The sequence below is a fragment of the Trichechus manatus genome, unplaced genomic scaffold (assembly GCF_000243295.1).
Source record: "Trichechus manatus latirostris isolate Lorelei unplaced genomic scaffold, TriManLat1.0 scaffold00027, whole genome shotgun sequence".
In the NCBI taxonomy this organism is placed as follows: Eukaryota; Metazoa; Chordata; class Mammalia; order Sirenia; family Trichechidae; genus Trichechus; species Trichechus manatus.
In genome coordinates, this window is record NW_004443963.1 from 16897579 (window position 1) to 16918883 (window position 21305).

Sequence of the window (21305 nt, forward strand, 5' to 3'; positions counted from 1 at the left end):
ATAGGGGACCTCTCCATGTATGTCTCCTCGCTGTCTGTTCTCTGTCAGTTTCTTATTCCATTTGGTGCTTGGCTGAGTTGTTTATCTCTTCATTTGATGTTTAGGATTTCACGATTGCTGTTTTCTCTGTTTGGCTTAGTTTTTCGGATCTTTGCTGTGGAGGGATGGCATGGTGCTTCTGCCTACAGCAGAAGTCCTTGCAAAATGGTATTTTACTGAAAGATTCAGTTGATTTCATTCAACAGCTTCATTTTTTTCCAGGTCTAGAAGTTGCAGAGAGCCCAGAAATTCCTAAGACAATATTTTTCCACATGGTAGGTATACTACTTATTTGTTAAATTAATAAGCTACAAACTGATGCAGTGGTATAACTAGTGAAAATGGGCCCTGCCTGATGTGGTCTAATGTGCTTCTCTCTTTGTTGTTTTATACTATGATAGACAGTGGTTCCCGAACTTTGAAGAACTTTACAGGGGGTAGGGGGAGTAGGGGAAAGCCCAGGTTCTATCATACTTCAATAGATGTGTTCTTCATTAGTCTCCATGGGTGATTCTGATATACATAAATGTTTCAGAACCCCTCTACGACAAAATGAACTTCATCTCTCTCTCTCAATCTGTTTTTCTCTCTTTAAGAATAAATAGCTTCAGTTAAGAAAGGATAAGAATCTGGATGTAGTTGTTGCTGTTGTTAGGTGCCATCGAGGTGGTTCTGACTCATATCGACCTCCAGCACAACAGAACAAAACACTACCTGGTCCTGTGCTGTCCTTACAATCCTTGCTATGTTTGAGCCCGTTGCTATGTTGTTGTAGCCACTGTGTCAATGCATCTTGTTGAGGGTCTTCCTCTTTTTCACTGACCCTCTACTTTACCCAGCATGATGTCCTTCTCCAGGGACTGGTCCCTCCTGATAACATGTTCAAAGAAAATGAGACAAAGTCTCACTATCCTCACTACTAAGGAGCATTCTGGCTGTAGTTCTTCCAGGACAGATTTGTTTGTTTTTCTGGCAGTCCACAGTATATTCAATATTCTTCACCAACACTATAATTCAAATGCATCAATTCTTCTTCAGTCTTCATTATTCACTGTCCAGCTTTTGCATGCATATGAGGTGACTGAAAATACCATGGCTTGGATCAGGCACATTTTAGTCCTCAAAGTGACATCTTTAAAGAGGTCTTTTGCAGCAGATTTGCCCAATGCAATAAATCGTTTGATTTCTTGACTGCTGCTTCCATGGGCGTTGATTGTGTATCCAAGTAAAACGAAATCCTTGACAACTTCAGTATTTTCTCTGTTTATCATGATTGCTTATTGGTCCAGTTGTGAGGATTTTTGTTTTCTTTATGTTGAGGTATAATCCATACTGAAGGCTCTATTCTTTGATCTTTATCAGCAAGTGCTTCCTCTAATCCTGATGCTGCCTTCCTCTTCATATAATCCAGCTTCTTGGATAATTTGCTCAGCATACAAATTGAATAAGTATGGAGAAAGGATACAACTCTGACACACATCTTTCCTGATTTTAAACCACGGAGTATCCCCTTATTCTATTCAATATATACAGAACAAGGTCTATATACAGATTCCGCATGAGCAATTAAGTGTTCTGGAATTCCCATTCTTCATAATGTTATCCATAATCTGTTATGATCCACACAGTTGAATGCCTTTGCATAGTCAATAAAACACAGGTAAACATTTTTCTCCACCACTGGTCTGTCAGTTTGTCGTACTGTGGTGGCTTGCATGTTGCTGTGATGCTGGAAGCTATGCCACCAGTATTCAAATACCAGCAAGGTCACCCATGGTGGACAGGTTTCAGTGGAGCTTTCAGACTAAGAAAGACTAGGAAGAAGGACCTGGTGGTCTACTTCTGAAAAAATTGGCTAGTGAAAACCTCTGAATAGTAGCGCAACATTGTCTGACATGGTGCGAGAAGATGAGCCCCTCAGGTTGGACAAAAATGGGTTCAAACATAGCAACGATTCTGAGGATGGTGCAGGACTGGGCAGTGTTTCATTCTGTTGTACATAGAGGCCCTATGGGTCAGAAACGACTTGACAGCACCTAACAACAACAACAACAAACATCTTTCTGGTATTCTCTGCTTTTCAGCCAAGATCCATCTGACATCAGCAACGATATCTCTCATTCCAAGTCCTCTTCTGAATCTGGCTGGAATTTCTGGCAGTTCCCTGTCAATGTACTACTGCAACCATTTTCGAGTTATCTTCAGCAAAATTTTATTGCATGTGATATTAATGATATTGTTCGATAATTTCCACATTCTGTAGGATCACCTTTCTTTGGAGTGGGCACAAATACATATCTCTTCCAGTTGGTTGGCTAGGTAGCTGTCTTCCAAATTTCTTGGCACAGATGAGTGGGCACGTCCAGTGCTGCATTTGTGTATTGAAACATCTCAGTTGGTATTCTGTCAATTCCTGAAGCCTTGCTTTTCACCAATGCCTTCAGTGCAGCTTGGACCTCTTTCTTCAATACCATCGTTTCTTGATCATATGCTACCTCCTCAAATGGCTGAACGTTGACCAATTCTTTTTGGTACAGTGACTCTGTGTATTCCTTCCATCTTCTTTTGATGCTTCCTGCATCGTTCAATATTTTGCTCATAGAATCCTTCAAAACTGCAACTCGAGGCTTGAATTTTTTTTCTTCAGTTGTTTCAGCTTGAGAAACCTCAAGTGTGTTCTTCCCTTTTGGTTTTCTAACTCCAGATCTTTGCACATTTCATTGTAATGCTTTACTTTGTCTTCTCGAGCTGCCCTTTGAAATCTTCTGCTCAGCTCTTTTACTTCATCATGTCTTCCTTTCACTTTCGCTACTCTACATTCAAGAGCAAGTTTCAGAGTCTCTTCTGACATCTATTTTGGTTTTTTTTTTCCTTTCCTGTCTTTTTAATGGTCTTTTGCTGTCCTCATGTATGATGTCTTTGATGTCATTCCACAACCTATCTGGTCTTCGATCATTAGTGTTCAATGCGTCAAATCTATTCTTGAGATGGTCTCTAAATTCAGGTGGGATATACCCAGGGTTGTACTTTGGCTCTCGTGGACTTGCTCTAATTTTCTTCAACTTCAACCTGAACTTGCATATAAGCAGTTGATGGTCTGCTCCGTAGTAGGCCCCTGTCCTCGTTCTGACTGATGATATTGAGCTTCTCCATCTTCTCTTTCCACAGATGTAGTCGATTTGATTCCTGTATATTCCATCCGGCAAGGTCCACATGTTTAGTCGCAGTTTATGTTGTTGAGAAAAGGTATCTGCAGTGAATAAGTCATTGGTCTTGCAAAATTCTATCGTGCTCTCTGGCGCCTTTTCTATCACCAAGGCCATATTTTCTAACTACGGATCCTTCTTCTTTATTTCTAACTTACACATTCCAATCAGCAGTGATAATCAATGCATCTTGATTGCATGTTTGATCAACTTCAGACTGCAGAAGTTGGTAAAAATCTTCAATTTCTTCATCTTTGGCATTAGTGATTGGTATGTAAATTTGAATAATAGTTGTATTAACTGGTTTTCCTTGTAGACATATGGAAATTATCCTATCACTGACAGCATTGTGGTGCTTTAGAAGAAGAGGGTTATTTTCTTTGGCTATGGGATTGAGTTTACCAAAGAAAAGATTATGTCTAGGAGATATAAAGCAGCAAATTTGTCCAAACTCTGGGTGCTGCTCCAAGGGCTTCCTTAGACACCCTGGCAGCTGTGGAATTGACCTTGTGGGTACACTGCCTGAGGGTACCCAGAAGCTAGAGAAAATGAGCTGGGTTCAAGGTAATTCAGTTGGGTCTTCTTCAAGTTGACCTGGTGACTCCCTTTCTTCACATTCATATTTCCAAAGCTGACAGTATCCACTGGCATACAAAAACTCTAGAAAAAAGTTTGAGTCAAAGGCCTCTGCTTTTGCCTGGCAGCCTTTCAGGTGCATGGGCCCCTCATAGTCTACGGGCCATCTGCAAGGTATGGGTTACTTTAGCTCTGCTGCCTCAGTGGGAATATTCCTGATCTTAACTAACTCTAGTGCACACATGCAGACTCAAACACTGTTAAGCCTTTTCATAATCCAGTGCTCTCTTAATCCACTGGGCTATACTAGGAGAGAGCAGCTTCTTTGATACTTAGTGCTTTACAACAGCCATAGATTTACTATTTGAGGAGACAAAACAAAAATAAGGAGGAGGAAGGTAAAAAACAAAGTGAGAAAAAAATATAGAGACGAAAAGTTTTGATTAAAAAAATTGCCTTCAATCTTTCGGAAATTAATTGCTATTACTTTGAAACTAAGTAATGGCAAACTAAGTAATGATAAAAAGTTAACATGGGGAATATAATATTGTGATCTAGAGGAATTCAGAGTTCCCACAACAGTTTGTACTGCTCATAATGAGAAAAGCTATAAAGACCCACAAGGCCCTTCCACGGCAAAAATAGCAAAGAATGGATCTTGCTCACAATAAGTTTGTTGGCCGCCTCTTTAATTTTGTCCACTTTTGCTTCAGAGAGACCTTTAACATTGCATAGGGCTCTTCTTGTTGTCATTTGTATCCCTTTGATTGTACAGATTCCCACTGACTTCAGTTTCTTAATGTCAGCCACGTTCTGCAAGTATAAGAATGGACACAGATGATAAAATGCCAGCCTGAAAGACTCCCATACTAAGTCATGTGCTTTTGTGTCCATCTCCCTCCACCACGACGCCAATTTTATACAAGCAGCCAGGTGGAACCCACCCACCATGTAGCCAAATGTTCTGGAAATATCTGAGTAGAACATACTCAGCAGGCTGCCAAATGTTCTGGCTGTGCCCTGATTTCCCAAGAATGTTAGGGAGACCATGGCAATGTAACAAGAAATTCAAAAGAAAAGTCTGTTGGTGGTAAAGCTAACAAACTTATCACACATTCACCCCCTCAGTTCAGCTTCTTCCTTCTACAGAACTTCATTACCAATATGTTCTTTTAAAAAAATTTTTTTCCCCTCTGCCCTGCAAATAATGACATCACCAGGGGACGGGGATTTTCTCTTGTTCCTATTTTTAAAGCCAACTGAAAGAGATTAAATGTGAGGGCTTCAAATATGATGTCAGACAGGTTTTACTACCAACTGATTGCCGCTGAAATTCATCTTGTTTGTTACTCAAAGTCTGGATTTCTGCCAACATCATTCACTCCGATCACCTGACATAGAACTGAATTTTCTGTTAGTGAAGACAGTAGATACAGATAGATAAGGACATGGAGAATGCGTTCAGACATAGTTCTGAATGCCTCCAGTTGGCCAGTGGTTCTCAACTAGGGACATTTTGCCCTTTGGGCACACTTGACAGTGTCTGGAAACATCTTTGGTTGTCACAGCTGGAGGGGTGCTACTAGCATGTAGTGAGTAGGCAGAGGCCAGGAATGCTGCTAAACACCATCAGTGCACAGGACAGCCCCCCACAACAGAGAATTATCCAGCTCAAAATGTCAATAGGCCTACGCTAAGAAACCCTGAGTTGAACAACTTAACACAGAATCAGAAAATACGTACAATTCCATGTTTTTGTAACAGGTCAATATCTTGAAACAAAGATTCCTAAAGGAGATAAAACAAAATAAAGAGTTTTGATTTTTCATATCCAATTGTTTCATACCTTTTAAAGAGATAATTCAATAAAATAAGTCACTCCAAAATGCCTCACATTTCACTTCTCTAGATTGACTGAAGTAGGATCAATAATGTTTTTTCTAACACATTGCTACATATTTAGAAGAAGTTCCAATGTTGAAAGGGCTGGGAAACTTATACCTTTGTTATGGTCTTTACCAAATTTTTAAGCCTTTATCCAAAGCCGTGGAACAGCATTTAACCTATTTATAAAAATGTTTTCTCAACATTCTTCCCCATCAGACCTTTAATTCCTTCTTCTAGGACCAGGCTGCTATTTGGTACCAGTCCCTGGGTGGCACAAACAGTTTAGCACTCAACTACTAGACAGATGGTTGGTGGTTCAAACCCACTCAGAGGTGCCTCGGAAGGCAGGCCTGGTGATCTGCTTCTGAAAGGTCACAGCCTTGAAAACCCTACGGAGCAGTGCTATCCCGCACACATGGGGTCGCCATGAGTCAGAATCAACTTGATGGTAACTAACAACAACAATGCATAGGTACTCATATAGCCATACCAGTTGTTCAGTTATTAAAATAACTTTCATGCCAGTTGCTAAACAGCTAATCTTAGCACCCCTGGACATATAATCATTACATATCTTTAATGTAACCTCTCTCTAGAATAATGTTTTATTTTTACTCTCAGTTTCTAAAAATAGTAGCTAACAAAAAACTTAATTTTTGTGGAATGCTTGAATGTCTACTTATCGTCCAACATTCTAACATACTTCATCATCTTGGAATCCTGGTTCTTCCATCACAACTTGATCCTCCTTCATATTGAAAGGTGAGCAGCAGAAAAAACAATTCTAGGAAAATAAGAAATTATTTCAGAAGTAGTCATAGATCATATAGTAAAAAATCTTTTGCCCAGAGACCTCCTTGATTTCATTTCAAAGTCACTAGAACCAAAAGAAGAGAAACATTTAGTTTGGAAAGAATGGGCAGGACTATCTTCTTTCTGTTGAGCAGGTGGCATTATTTCTTCTGCATGTGTGTCTGGTGGGGGGGTGGTCTCATTTTGTTTCTTCTCTCCTTCATTAACACTGCTTACTCTTCGTCATCTGTTTCATATCCTATAGCACAGTTAACTGTGACTGTCTGATATCTTTACTGTTGTCTTAGAATGTTATTTTAAAATTGCATGTTGCTATTTAACCTTTCATTTTTAACAACACTGTAATAACACTGACCTTATGCCATTCTTCCTTCAATCTTCCCTGGCACCTAGAACATGGCCTACACTGAATGAACAGATTTTATGTTTCTCATATATATGAATGCCTTCCTGTCTGCTAATTATGAATGGGTTCTTCTCTTGTAACATGTATCTTTTTGTTTCATAAAACACTAGATACATGTTCATTGTTTTACAATATTTACCAGTTCAATGACTTTTTTAAGATTAAAAATAAGGTGGATACCTATAGTATTATAATATTAGGGCCAATAAGCTGTTAAATAGTCTTTGATTTAACAGTGTAGCAGTTGTTTTAAATGTTAGGAATCTACATGACTGTGTTCCTTACAATAAAATGTGAGCTTAGCAATCAAGTTTTCTTGGTCTATTCCATCTCCTCACTTAATACCAAAGTCAGGGGTTGGAACTCAGCAGAAAGGGAATAAACTACCGTAGAGGTATGGTCCTACCACCTAGTACTTTTCAACAGCAAAGTATAGGAGACAAATGTGGTATAGTTTACATGGAATCTTCTAGAATACTGTCCCTCAGATAAACCCATTAAAAAACCCAAACTAGCTGCCCTCCAGTTGATTCTAACTCATAGTTGCGACCCTATAGGGCGGCTGGTGGATTCGAACTGGTGACCTTTTGGTTAGCAGCCGAGCTCTTAACCACTGCACCACCAGAAAGCTACATATATATATATGGTTACCCAAAATTCCACATTGACTATCCTCATTGAATAGAAGAAAAATATATATATATAAAACATCCATTTCTTCTCCCGTTGATAAAGCAAAAAGATTGTTTGCTTTCTCAAGTTGCAATTTATGGAATGAACAGTTCCCTCTACTGGGCTCCCAGACATCTTGGTTTCAAGTTTTACGCCTCGCCTGCCACCTCGGTTTAAGGGAGACAGAGCTGGGTATCGTGGGGAGAGCATAGTCCAGGTCATGTTCAATATCACAGGTGACAGCCGACCTGGACCTGGCAGCCAGAGCCACCTGAGGACATTTTCTTGACACCTGACTCCCTCATACGAAGGAAAGGCCGAGGAGGCTTCTTTAAGACTTAGGTCCAATTTTATAAGAATGTTGGAGATCCTCTGAGACCACTGAGATGCCTCTCCGGGGCTGGTGGCGGAGTGTACAAAGCCACAAGCCCAGGCCCCAGCCATGACCAACTATTACCGAGGAAAGGGGTGAGAAAGCGGCCTGCACTTTCTTAAAGCCTTGAGTTTCCTTTCAGTTTCTTCACAAGGTTTCTCTTTTGCCACACACCTCCCTCGTACCAACGCTCTCCCCGAGGTTTTCAAGGTGAATTCCCTCCGCCCCCACCCGGATTTTCCGGTTCTCAGCTCCTGGGATTCGGGCTCAGACTCAGAACGCGGAGAAGGGCGACCCGCGCGTCGCTGACCTGAGAGTTTGGCGCCGAACGACAAAGTCCTGGGCGCGCGCTCAACGTGGGCGGGGCGGGAGGGCGAGGGGCGGGGCCTGCACCGAGGGGACGGGGAGCCCAGCGCTGCTGCCAGAGGAGCCTCCGGGGGGAGACTCCCTGCTGTAGGAGAGGCTCGCTGGGATGAGGCAGGGGCGATGAGATGGAGGAAGTGTACTGAGGAGGGGGGCCTCGATGGGAAGAGAGGCTAGGGCGCCCCTTGAGCTGAGGGAGATGCTGAAGTAAGGAAGAGCAGTCTGAGGTGGAGGCACTGAGGAGACGCGTCGAAATTAGGGGGTGGTGAGGTGGGCGCCGGGGCGAGGGCAGGCTGTTGTGAGAAAGGACGTCCTAAACTAGGGGTTGTTCTGAGCTGGAGAGAGGCCGCTGGGAAGCGGCTGATTTGGGGAAGGGCATCACTGAGGTGGAAGACCTTGAGGTGAGGGAGGGGTGCTAAGTGGAGGAGAGGGCGGTGATATGCCCAATGCCTATCTTAATCAAACCTTCAGGTTAGGAAGTGGAATGGTGAGGGGTCTCTTTTCCCTTGCCCAAGGCTTTTCTTTTCATTCCAAGTGTTTCAGACTGGCTTCACAGTCTCCCCTTCAAACCTCAGTGTTCCTAATCTCACTTCCTTCTCGTTGACTCTGTTACCATTTACCACTCTCTTGTCTGTGACTGAGACACCAAAGGCCCATTCAGGATGAAGAGTAATTTATCTTCATCTTAACTTGAAGTTTAAATAGACAACAGAAGCCACACATATCTTGGTCCAGCTTTTAAATAGAAATGTTAAGCCTGCTTTCATGCCAGCGGAGCCAACTCTGGCAGCATCATCCTCCTATCCTTAAATGGATACTGACTGTTGATGAAGAGAATCATGAAACATTTGAAAGAGCATCTGTTGAGGTGGAGGCTGTGATGGATCTTGGATGAGTATCTATGCAAACAGTTCTGTGGGTTCAAGACCTAGTACAAGGCAACCCTTTTTCTTCAGTGTCTGAATCATATTGCTGGAATAACAAAAAAATCCCACAATAGCAGTTGGCATTTTGTAGGACATTTTTTCCCAGGTGGATTGTTTAAAGAGCCAATAAATAACTGCCATAGCTCTTCAAAATCTGTTGTTTTCCAGAAACATAGCCTGTCCGTTGTTAAATGGAAATTAATGGCCATTTTTGGGATTAACTAGGTAGTGATGATAGGCTTTCACTTTGAGCCCTCATTAAAGTAATTATAGTAACTTGTGAGCAGTTTGTTAGATGAAGACATCAACAGTATACAGAAGAGCTGCAAAGAGCACAGCAAGATGATTTAGGGAAACATAACATATGTAGTTTGGTGTAGTGACAGCTGGGAGAGAGAAATGTTCATAATATTTGAAGGTTGTGTGCAGTACACTTAAAGAAAGAAACTGAAATGAGCTTGGTAATGACAAATTCATGAAGTGAGGATAAAAATCTTGTTTGGATATCATAGATGATTATATACAACTTTAACAATTTAAAAAAAAAAAAACCCTGAGGTAGTTAAAAATTGCACATGAAGACCTTTCCATTCAAATCAGAACAACAATAAAAAAGATGAGTCTTTCAAATCATACAAAATTCTGAATATGATGAAGGTGGCATTTCAAATCAGTGGGGAAGTGATGAATTCAGTGAATGGTGTTGGAACAACTAGGTAGCCATCTGGAAGAAGAATAAAATTGGAACCATACTTCACACCTTACACCAAAATAAACTGCAGATAAATTTAAAAAAATTTAAATCTAAACAATAAAATGATAAAAGTACTAGAAGAAAACGTGGTAGAATTTTTTTAAATTATCTTTGAGTAGGAAAAGCCTCTCGGTGGATGACGTAAAACTCAGAAGCCATGAAAAACTGATAAATACATTTAAAAAAAAATTCTGCCAGACGAAATGCCACTTTCCAATCCTAGATATAGAGCATGACAAGCCAGAGCTTTTGTGTCAATTGATAACTGGATAATATAGTTTGTCCAATTTTTCAAATTCTTCAGGGAGTCCACAAGTTCTCTACAAAATTTAAAATTTTTACATCATATTTATGATATTCTAAAATATAAAAATAGGCAGTGCGATTAGAGTCAGGATTTGAATTTTTAACCACTGCGCTTTACTGCCCCTCTGTGGATAACCACCTTATAACAAATAGAAGCAAATGATGTCAGTGCATACAACTGAGATTTCTCAAACTGATGCCTGTAGATACATATTCTTGGAGGTTCAGGAGCTCAAATTTGAGAATAGCTTTAGTACAGAACTAAAGAATGAAGGGTCATCACATAAAGAATTCCACTAGGTACATCTTCCCTTAAACATACAAAAAATTCATTTAAAAAAATCCCTACTATTTGTCAGGCACTGTGCTAGGCGTTGGGTGCCAGGGATTCAACAACAAGCAAGATACAAACCCTATGGGGCTATAGATAATATAGATAGGCAATTACAGTAACTGCTACTGTAATAGTATAATCCTAAATTCTGCCTGTCCCCTGTTGGTAAACAATATCCATGAATATTTCCATTTTTCTGCATGGAGCCCTGGTGGCACATTGGTTAAGAGCTACGGCTGCTAACCAAAAGGTTGGCAGTTCGAATCTACCAGCTGCTCCTTGGAAAAGCTATTGGGGAAGTTCTACTCTGTCCTATACAGTTGCTATGAGTCAGAATTGACTTGAGGGCAAAGGGTTTGGTTTTTTGGTTTATGGTCTTCATGACTGAATGGCAAATATGCCTTAAAAATTAGAGATGTGAATTTCTCTGGAGCCATTTGCTCACATCCTAAAGGTAATAAAACTTAGAGATGCCTTCCCCTTTTCCCTGGAGACATTGCTCATATTCCAGGGTTGTAAAAACCTAGGAATTTTTCACTCCACTCCCTAGAGAGGATTTGCTTACACTAGAGAGTAAAGGTCTCTGTGTGTGTGTGTGTGTCTCTCTTTCTCTAGAGGGAGAAGGGGCAGATATACCAGCTGCTGTATATAAACTCCAAGTCTAATCATAATTTTGGGGTTTCTCCCCTGTGGTCAAACTCTCCTGCGTACATAAGTGAATATTTGGCCCTCATTCATCACCCCATGGGGAACTGGGACATGAGGAACTGGTGCTAAGATGCTCTGTGAGTAGTAACAGTCTGTTTTCTGATTCAATTATGTATATAAATTTTATGTGTATATATATATGTATGTATGTATGTACATATGTATATATTACCACCCCTTCCCCATCAAAAACTAACTTTTACCATGGTTTTGGAAAAGTGGAAAATTTATTTTACATCCTTCCTGAGATGTCCACTGGGAAGTAGCTTCTTAGCATTGGGTGCCCTACACCACAGCTCCCAGGTATGCTTCTGGATGGTTTCCCATTTCGCTGCTGCCTGGCATCCTACACATAGTCCCCTCAATAGGATATGCAGCCCCTTTTCCACAGACATCAGTGGAGAGGTTGATGTGAGGCAGACATGGTCCTCTTCTTTCATTATCCCTTCATTCTCCATAATATCACTCGAAGCGGAAATCTACAGCGGATTTCACTGAAATATTTCGGTAAATAAAGGAAAATACGTGTTAATGCTAGAAAGCTTTTTAAAATTAATGTTCAGTTTATTAAAGTAATACTACATTTTAAAATTTAGCTTTCCTTAAGCCTTCAGTAATAATATTTTATTTATAAATCTAATACATTTTAATAATTACTTTCAAGGGGAACTTTGATTAATGTGTCACCAACTCAAATTCAACAGATCAAACTCCCTTAAATAAATAGTCCCATTTACAACTATTTAAATTCCATCAAACAATTTAAACAGCAGTATTAAGTTTAGTATACGTGAATTTCTTATATTGCTTGCCTGACCAGTAAACCGTTCAAAGTACTGAAACTCGTCTATTGAAGTCTAACTAACTCAACTTATACAGTGATACTAAGTAAATAACCTCACTGTCCTTTGTTTCTGGTTCCTGGGAGAGAACCTCTAACCCCTTGGAATTTCTCAAGTGGCTGGTGTGTCTTTGTTATTCATGGTGGGCCTCTCAGACCACACCTGATAATTTTCCTGAGCTGCCTCAGGATAGGGGCTCCAGAAAGACCAACCAGGTGATTAAAGGGTTGGAGTTTTGAGCCATGTGATAGCAGCCTGGAGATTGAGTTCAATCACACTGAATCACAATGATTCAATAAATCATACCTACATAATGAATGGTAGTCGTTGAACAGACCAAGGGGACACTTCGTGGTTTACAGTCAGGAAAGGTGTGCATCAGGATTGTATCCTTTCACCATACTTATTCAATCTGTATGCTGAACAAATAATTGGAGAAGCTGGACTATATGAAAAAGAATGGGGCATCAGGATTGGAGGAAGGCTCATTAACAGCATGCGATATGCAGATGACACAACCCTGCCTGCTGAAAGTAAAGAGGACTTGAAGCACTTACATGAAGATCAAAGACTACAGCCTTCAGTATGGATTATACCCCAACATAAAGAAAACAAAAATCCTCCCAACTGGACCAATAAGCAACATCATGACAAACGGAGAAAAGATTGAAGTTGTCAAAGATTTCATCTTACTTGGATCCACACTCAATGCCCATGGAAGCAGCAGTCAAGAAATCAAAAGACACATTGCAGTGGGCAAATCTGCTGCAAGAGAACTTTTCGGAGTGTTGAAAGTGAAGATATCACTGTGCGTCTGACCCAAGCCATGGTATTTTCAGTCACCTCATATACATGTGAAAGATGGACAATGAATAAGGAAGACTGAAAAAGAACTGACGCCTTTGAATTGTGGTGTTGGCAAAGAATATTGAATATACCATGGACTGCCAAAAGAACAAACAGATCTATGTTGGAAGAAGTACAACCACAATGCTCCTTAGAAGCAAGAATGGTGAGACTATGTCTCACATACTTTGGACATGTTATCAGCAGGGATCAGTCCCTGGAGAAGGACATCATGCTTGGTAAAGTACAGGGTCAGTGAAAAAGAGGAAGACGCTCAACAAGATGGATTGACACAGTGGCTGCAACAATGGGCTCAAGCATAACAATGATTGTGAGGATGGCGCAGGATTGGGCAGTGTTTCGTTCTGTTGTACATAGTGTCTCTATGAGTCGGAACTGACTCAATGGCACCTAACAACAACAACAACACATAATAAAACCCCAATAAAAACTCTGGACACCAAGCTTGTCTGGTTGGAAATATTCTGCATATTGTCACACATCCATGTGCCAGGAGGTAATGAGTCCTGATTCCATGGGGTGAGGAAAACGGAAAGTTCACATTTGGGACCATCCCAGACCTTGCCCTCTCTATGCATCTCTCCCTTGGGCTGCTTCTGACTTGTATCCTTTTGTTCTAATAAAACTGTAATTTTAAGTAGAGCACTTTCCTGAGCTCTGAGAGTTGTTCTAGCAAATTATTGCATCTGAGTAAGTAGTGGGAATGTCTGAATTTGTAGTCAGCTGGCCAGATGTGAGAGGTGCCTGGGGACCTCCAAGCTTGCAGATGGTGTCTGAAGTGAGGGCAGTCTTCTGGAGAACTGTGCCCTTAATTGTGAAGTTAGGCCTGACTCTGGGTAGTTGATGTCAAAACTCATTGCAAGTAATGTCAAGTCTTCATAAATTAAATGCAACTTTGTAAAAGTCTCTCAACTAAAAATATCTAATCTAAAATCAATTAGTCAACTACATATTTTAATTTGGAATCATAAAGCCAATCTGTTAGATGCTCAAATTTGACAAATTCTCTTAACTGATACAACCACTTTAAATACAAACATACAACAATTATTCCTAACTAGTTTGAATCACTTTATCATCTCTGTATTTAATTCTAAACCTTCCTGAGCTTACACTTCCCATCCAGGGAACTGGTCTACATTTTCAAGTTACTATCCCGAGCAAGATGGATCTACCATCCTAGAGCACTAGGGTGGTTGGGACATGAAATCTCTGGCTGCTTAGGTTCAGAAGAACTTATCTGAATGTGCTAGAATTTTGTTGTTGTTGTTGAAAGTATACACAGCAAAGCATACAACAATTAAACAATTTCTATATGTGCAATACAGTGACATTGATTACATTCTTTAAATTGTACAGCCATTCTCACCCTCCTTTTCTGATTTGTTATTCACCTATTGATATAAACTCACTTCCCCCAAACTTCCTATCTGTCCTTTTGAGTTGCTGTTAAAAAATTGATCCATATGGTAAGTTCCTCAAAAGAACACAACGCTCACGGCAGACATTCTATACTAGTTAAGCTAGACTGTTGTTGGTTTAAAGAAAGTTTCAGGGGATATTTTTAGTTTATGGTTTCAGGGTTAAAGATTATCTCAGGACCAGAAGAACTGGATGGTGCCCGGCTACCACCAATGACCGCCCTGACAGGGAACACAACCGAGAGTCCCTAACGGAGCAGGAGAAAAGTGGGGTGCAGAACTCAAATTCTAATAAAAAGAACAGACTTAATGGTTTGACTGAGACTGGAGGGACCCCAGCAGACATGACCCCCGGACTGTCTGTTGGCCCAGAGCTGAAACCATTCCTGAGGCCAACTCTCAGACAAAGATTAGACTGGACTATGGGACATAAAGTGATACTCGTGAGGAGTGTGTTTGTTAGCTCAAGAAGATACATGAGACTAAATGGGCAGCTCCTGTCTGGACGTGAGATGAGAAGGCAGAGAGGGTCAGGAGCTGGTTGAATGGACATGGGAAATCCAAGGTGGAAAGGAAGAGTGTGCTGTCACAGTATAGGGAGAGCAACTAGGGTCACATAGCAATGTGTGTATAAATTTTTGTATGAGAAACTGACTTGAATTGTAAACTTTCACTTAAAGCACAATGATGAAAAAAAAAAAGATTCTCTCAGGACACTATTTTGGGGGTTCATCTAGTCTCAAATGGCTCCAGAAAATCTGGGTTCCATGAGAATTGAAATTCTGTCTGGCATTTTCCCTCCTTTTGGTTAAGATTCTTCTTTAGACTCTTTGATCAAAATGTTTGGTAATGGTAGTCAGGCACCATCCAGTTTTTCTGGTCTCATGGCAAAGGAGGCAGTTTTTTGTGGAGGTGATCAACAATGCATTCCATTTCCCCCCTTAATCTTGACTCTTCCTTCTTGTTGCTCTAGGTAAAGAGAGACCAATTGTTGTATCTTTGATGGCTGCTTGCAAGCTTTTAAGACTCCAAACACTACACAACAAACTAGGAGGTAGAACAGAAGTCCTAAAAATGATATTAGGCCAATTGACTGGAATGTCCCATGAGATCTTGACCGTAAAGCCCTAAACCAATAAACCAAATCTCATGAGGTGTTCTCTTGTATATAAGCAGCCTCAACAGCTACCAATCCCCCTTTTTTTGTATATGTATATATAGATATATATATATATCACAAAATGTGCTAGAATTTTAAATTGCTCACCAAGTGTGATTTTTCCCACAGTCTGACAGGGAATCATTTTAGAAGTTAAATCTTTCACCAGGGAACCTCTTGTGAGAACATCCCAGTTCCTAATCTGATTCACCTGATCTCAGGTCTTTCCTTCTAAAAGATGTTTCCTTTTTTTAGCCTCTGCCATATGAATCTCTACCCATTTTTGGGTACCTCACTCCTGGCTCAAAAAGGCATTGGTCTTATTGCAGGATACATTATCCTCTACCACACAGTGTGTTCCACCTAGGTGTGAGTCATTCTATCTACAATAATAATTCAGCAAGTTTTTATTGAGTTCCTACTTTGTGTCAGTTACTATTCAAGGAGCTGAGAAACATCCCAGGAGCCTTCAAGACACTCACTGATGGCTGATGATACTATAAGGGCCTAGAACAATGTGGGGGAGCCAAAAGCAGGTATTCATGTTTCTTGATGTGGTCCAGAGAAGTTGTGGTCCACCAGCTTTGTTCTCCTCTGAGATCTTCCCACCTGTGTGAAATATTATTCCCCTAAGTATCCAGCAAGTAATTGTTGGACCACACTCCCTGCTCCCAAAGACAAACATTACTAGACAGTGTAATCTAATAGTATATCAGACAGTATAATTTAAACTTGTTTGTTAAAGTACATCTTAAATTCATATTGATATCTCTGATCCAAAATCAAGATACAACCACAATGAGATACCACTTCATATCCACTGGGATGTTCAAAATAAAAACAAACAAAGAAATAAAATGACCAAGTGTTGGTGAGGGTGTGGAGAAATTAGAACCTTCATGCATTGTTGGTGGGAATGTAAAATTGTACAGTCACTGTGGAAAACAGTCTGGAGGTTCTTCAACAAGTTAAACATGGAATTACCAGATGGCCTAGAAATTCCATTTCTAGGTATATACAGGTACCAGGGGTTAGGACTTCAATATATCTTTGAATTGAAAACATATGGTCACATAAAAACTTGAATGCAAATGTTCATAGCAGCATTATTTATTATAGTCAAAAAGTGGTAACAATCCAAATGTCCATGAAATGATGAATGGATAAACAAAATGTGATATATCCATACAATAGAATATTATTCAGCCACAAAAAGGAATAAAGTACTGATACATGCTTCAACATGGATGAACCTTGAAAATATTATGCTAAGTAAAAGAAGCCAGACACATAAGACCATATATTGTAAGTCCAGAATAGGCAAATTCATAGACAGAAAACAGATTAGTAGTTTTCAGGGGCTGGAGGGAAGGTGGAAGTGGGGAATGGCTGCTTAATGGGTATGGGTTTTCTGTTTGGGGTGATGAAAAAGTTCTAGAACTAGACAGTGGTGATGGTTGCTGTTATGGATTGAATTGTACCCCTCAAAAAGATATGGTGCCAGTGACTTTGTTTGGAAGTTGGGTGGGTCCTAATCCCATCTGAGTGGTGTCTTATAAAAGAGAACAGCCATGGAGAGGGAGACAGAAGAACAATGGCCATGGGACTATGGAGGCAGATGCAGCCACAAGCCAAGGAATGCCAAGGATATCTGGGAACCAAAAGAAGCTAGGAGACAGGCATGAAACAGTTTCTTTCTCAGAGCCCTCAGGAGGAATCAACATGGCCAACACCCTGATTTGGATGACTAGCCTCCAGAAATATAAATTTATGTTCTTTAAAGCCATCCATGTAACAGCAGCCCTAGGTCGTACAACACTGTGAATGTACTTAATAACACTGAGTTGTACACTGGTAAATTTTATGATGTATATTGTATTTTACCACAATAAAAAACAATCAGGACTACAGGATTTTAATTTAATCTCTTCTAGTTTAACATCTGAACTTCCTTTCTTCCATGCTAATACTAGTTCTTGGCAACACGAGGAATGACAGAATTAGAATATCTAATTACTCATTTGCTTTATCCCACATTGCAGTAAATGCTTTTTAAATGTTAGTTCCCTTCCATGTTCTACCCCCTCCCCATTATAAAGGGCAAATAGTTCTTCCCCATAATTTTCCCTTCTAATATTTACAAAGGGTAGAGACAGGTCTTTTCATCTTTAACTTGCTGAGAGGCCTGTGGTTATGAGTCTTTAGTAATTTCTGGAAAGGGTCTGTCCAGACCCAAGCTGTGCAAAGGATTGTCCTAGCAGACAGCAATGCAGGCTGCCTGGGCCCAGAAAACTATGAGACCTTTTTTCTGGGTGTGGGCTGTGGTAGAGGTAGATGAGTAAATCTTCATACCGACCCTATGAACAACAGAATGAAACACTGCCCAGTCCTGCGCCATCCTCACAATCGTTGCTTCGTTTGAGCCCATTGTTGCAGCCACTGTGTTGGTCCATCTCGTTGAGGGTCTTCCTCTTTTTTGCTGACCGTCTACCTTACCATGCATGATGTCCTTCTCCAGGGACTGGTCCTTCTTGGTAACATGTCCAAAGAACACGAGACAAAGTCTTGCCATCCTTGCTTCTAAGGAGCATTCTGGTTGTACTTCTTCCATGACAAATTTGTTTGTTCTTCTGGCAATCTATGGTATATTCAGTATTCTTTGCCAACACCATAATTGAAAAGCATCAATTCTTCAGTCTTCCTTATTCATTGTCCAGATTTCCCATACATATGAGGCAATTGAAAACACCATGGCTTGGGTCAGCAGCACCTTAGTCCTCAAAGTGACATCTTTGCTTTTTAACACTTTAAAGAGGTCTTTTGCAGCAGATTTGCCCAATGCAATACATCATCTGATTTCTTGACTGCTGCTTCCATGGGTGTTGATTGTGTATCCAGGTAAAATGAAATCCTTGACAACTTCAATCTTTTCTCCATCTATCATGAAGTTGCTTATTGGTCCAGTTGTGAGGATTTTTGTTTTCTTTAAGTTGAGGTGTAATCTCTAAAGAAGGCTGTGGTCTTTGATCTTCATCAGTAAATGCTTTAAGTCCTCTTCACTTTCACCAAGCAAGGTTGTGTCATCTGCCTATCTCAAACTGTTAATGAGTCTTCCACCAATCCTAATGCTTGCTCTTCTTCAGCTAGTCTAATTACAGATAATTCTTTAAAGGAGCACAATGCTCAAGTCAGGGATTCTTTATTAAGATGAATTTTTGCTTGCAATACCATTGTTTTGTTTTTTATTGAATATGGTCTTTTGTTGTAAAAATACATATAACAATTGCCAATTTAACATTTTTCACAGGTACAATTAAGTGACATCAGTTACATTACTCCTGTGCAACCATCACCAATATCCATTGCCAAATTTTCCATTATGAACTTGGTCTTTTAACACTATAGACTGGGAGATTCAAGATCTTTATGGTTTTATTCTAATAGTATGCTTTCCCCCCTTCTTTAATAAAAAAGATGCCAGTCTTGTATAGTGAAACCTGTGAGAGCCAGAACTTGATAGTACTGCCTTGTTTTTCTGGGTCTCTCAAGTTTTCCACCTTTGACAGGGTGCAGTCTTACCACTTTTCTACTGCTCTCTATTAGTGGAAAATATTTTAGTTTTCCTTCTCTGACAGCTTTCCACCTTACACAGGTTCTGGCTTTTGCAGGTTTCACTGTAATAAATTCTCTACCCTAGAAAAGCATCACACCCACTGGACCATTCCCTACATGACTAATGTAATTTGCCTCAAACTTTCTTGAGGGCTATTTTAGACCAGATAACTCAAAATATTTTATTTTCCAATTTGGGCTACAGTAATTATTTTGAAGTTCCATGATCTTGAAACTGGGTTATAAAAGAAATGGAAATGTGGCATGGCGTTTTAGAGTTAGGAAGGACCTAAAATGCATTATGGATTAACTTCATATTTTTCCTTTAGCTTAATATTAGGCTTCAGTTTTTTTTTTCTAAATTGCATTTTGTTGTTGTTAATATATACAACAAAACATACACCAATTCAAGAGTTTCTACATGTACAATTTAGTGACATTACATTCTTCAAGTTGTGCAACCATTGTACCCACCTTTTCTGAGTTGTTCCTCCTTCATTAACATTAACTCACTGCCCTCTAAGGTTCCTGTCTTATCTTTTGAGTTGCTGTTGTCAGTTTGATCCCATATTGGTAGTTCTTAACAGCATAACGCTCAAGGTAGACATTTTTTATAGTTAACCTAAACTGTTGTTTGGTTTTAAGATGACTTCGGGGGATACTTTTGTTTAGGTTTAAAGATTTTCTCAGGGAAATAGTTTCAGGGGTTCATCCAGCCACCCATGGATCCGGAAAGTCTGGAATCCATGAGAATTTGAAATTTTGTTTTACATTTTCCCCCTTTTAATCAGATTCTTCTAAGGAACATTTGATCAAAATGTTCAGTAATGATAGCCAAGCACTATCCAGTTCTTCTGGTTTCATGGCAAAGGAGGCAGTTGTTCATGGAGGCAATTAGCAACACATTCCATATCCTCCTATTCCTGACTCCACTTCCTCTATTGCTCCAGGTTAATAGAGACCAATTGTTGTGCCTTGGATGGCTGCTTGCAAGCTTTTAAGACCTCAGGCGCTACTCAACGAACTAGGAGGTTGAACAGAAGCGCTAAACGTGGTTAGGCCAATTAACTGGGATGTCCCATGAAAACATGACCCTAAACCTCCAAACCAAGGAACCAAATCCCATGAGGTGTTTGGTTGCACATAAGCAGCCTCAGCAGCTACTTTTTATTGTTGTTGTCATAAATATATCTATCACACAACTTTTTTTAAAATTGTGCTTTAGATGAAGGTTTGCAGAGCGAATTAGCTTCTCATTAAACAATTAATACACATTGTTTGGAGACCTTGGTTGCCAACCCTGCGATGTGTCAGCACTTCCCTTCTCAACTTTGGGTTCCCCATTTCCATTCATCCAGCTTTCCTGTCCCCTCCTGCCTTCTTGTCCTTGCCCCTGAACGGGTGTGCCCATTTAGTCTCCTGTACATGGTTGAGCTACGTGTATTACTGTTTGTTTTATGGGCCTGTCTTATCTTTGGCTGAAGAGTGAACCTCATGAGTGACCTCAGTAGTGAGTTAAAAGGGTATAGAGGGAGGGTATCACACAGATTTTGCCAGTTCAACTTTTTACAGGTGTACAACTTAATTGACAGCAATTACAATAATCAGCTATGCAACCCTACCCTTAATGAGATTTTTCCATCACCATTTACCCCCTTTTTCCCCTCCCTCCTATCCCTGGTAACCACTAATACACTCTGGTCTCTATACATTTGCCTTTTCTTGTCTTTTTTTATAGGTAAGTGAGGGCACACAATATTTATCCTTTTCTGATTGGCTTATTTCACTTAGCATAATGTATTCAAGCTCCACCCAATACTGTACCATGTATCAAGACTTCATTGGACTTTAGTTTTAAAGTAATCTTATCACAAAGTGGTCCTGCTAGCTTTTTTGCTTTACTTAAATTTATAGAACACTTTGAGCTAAGAATGTTTTCATCCAGGTAATATATACATGATTAAAAAATAAAATTGAAATGAGAAACTATTTTGTTCTGTAAGCCTTCATCTTAAGTGAGAAGAACAGCACAATTGGAAGA

General features: G+C 40.0%; 1 protein-coding gene across 2 annotated transcripts in view; it reads right to left on the minus strand.

Annotated features, from left to right (window-relative positions):
• DMC1 (DNA meiotic recombinase 1) overlaps positions 1-6486 on the minus strand; it is a 51240-nt gene extending 44754 nt beyond the window's left edge. The window contains exons 1-3 of one of the 2 annotated variants that reach the window (XM_004373860.2): positions 6412-6486; positions 5565-5609; positions 4488-4634 (exon numbers count right to left, since the gene is read on the minus strand). In XM_004373860.2, coding sequence (XP_004373917.1) covers positions 4488-4634; positions 5565-5609; positions 6412-6462 — 243 coding nt within the window. In that variant the 5' untranslated portion in view covers positions 6463-6486. The remainder of the gene's footprint in view (positions 1-4487; positions 4635-5564; positions 5610-6411) is intronic. The other variant, XM_004373861.2, reaches the window with a different exon arrangement.
• Between the last annotated feature and the right edge of the window lie 14819 nt (positions 6487-21305).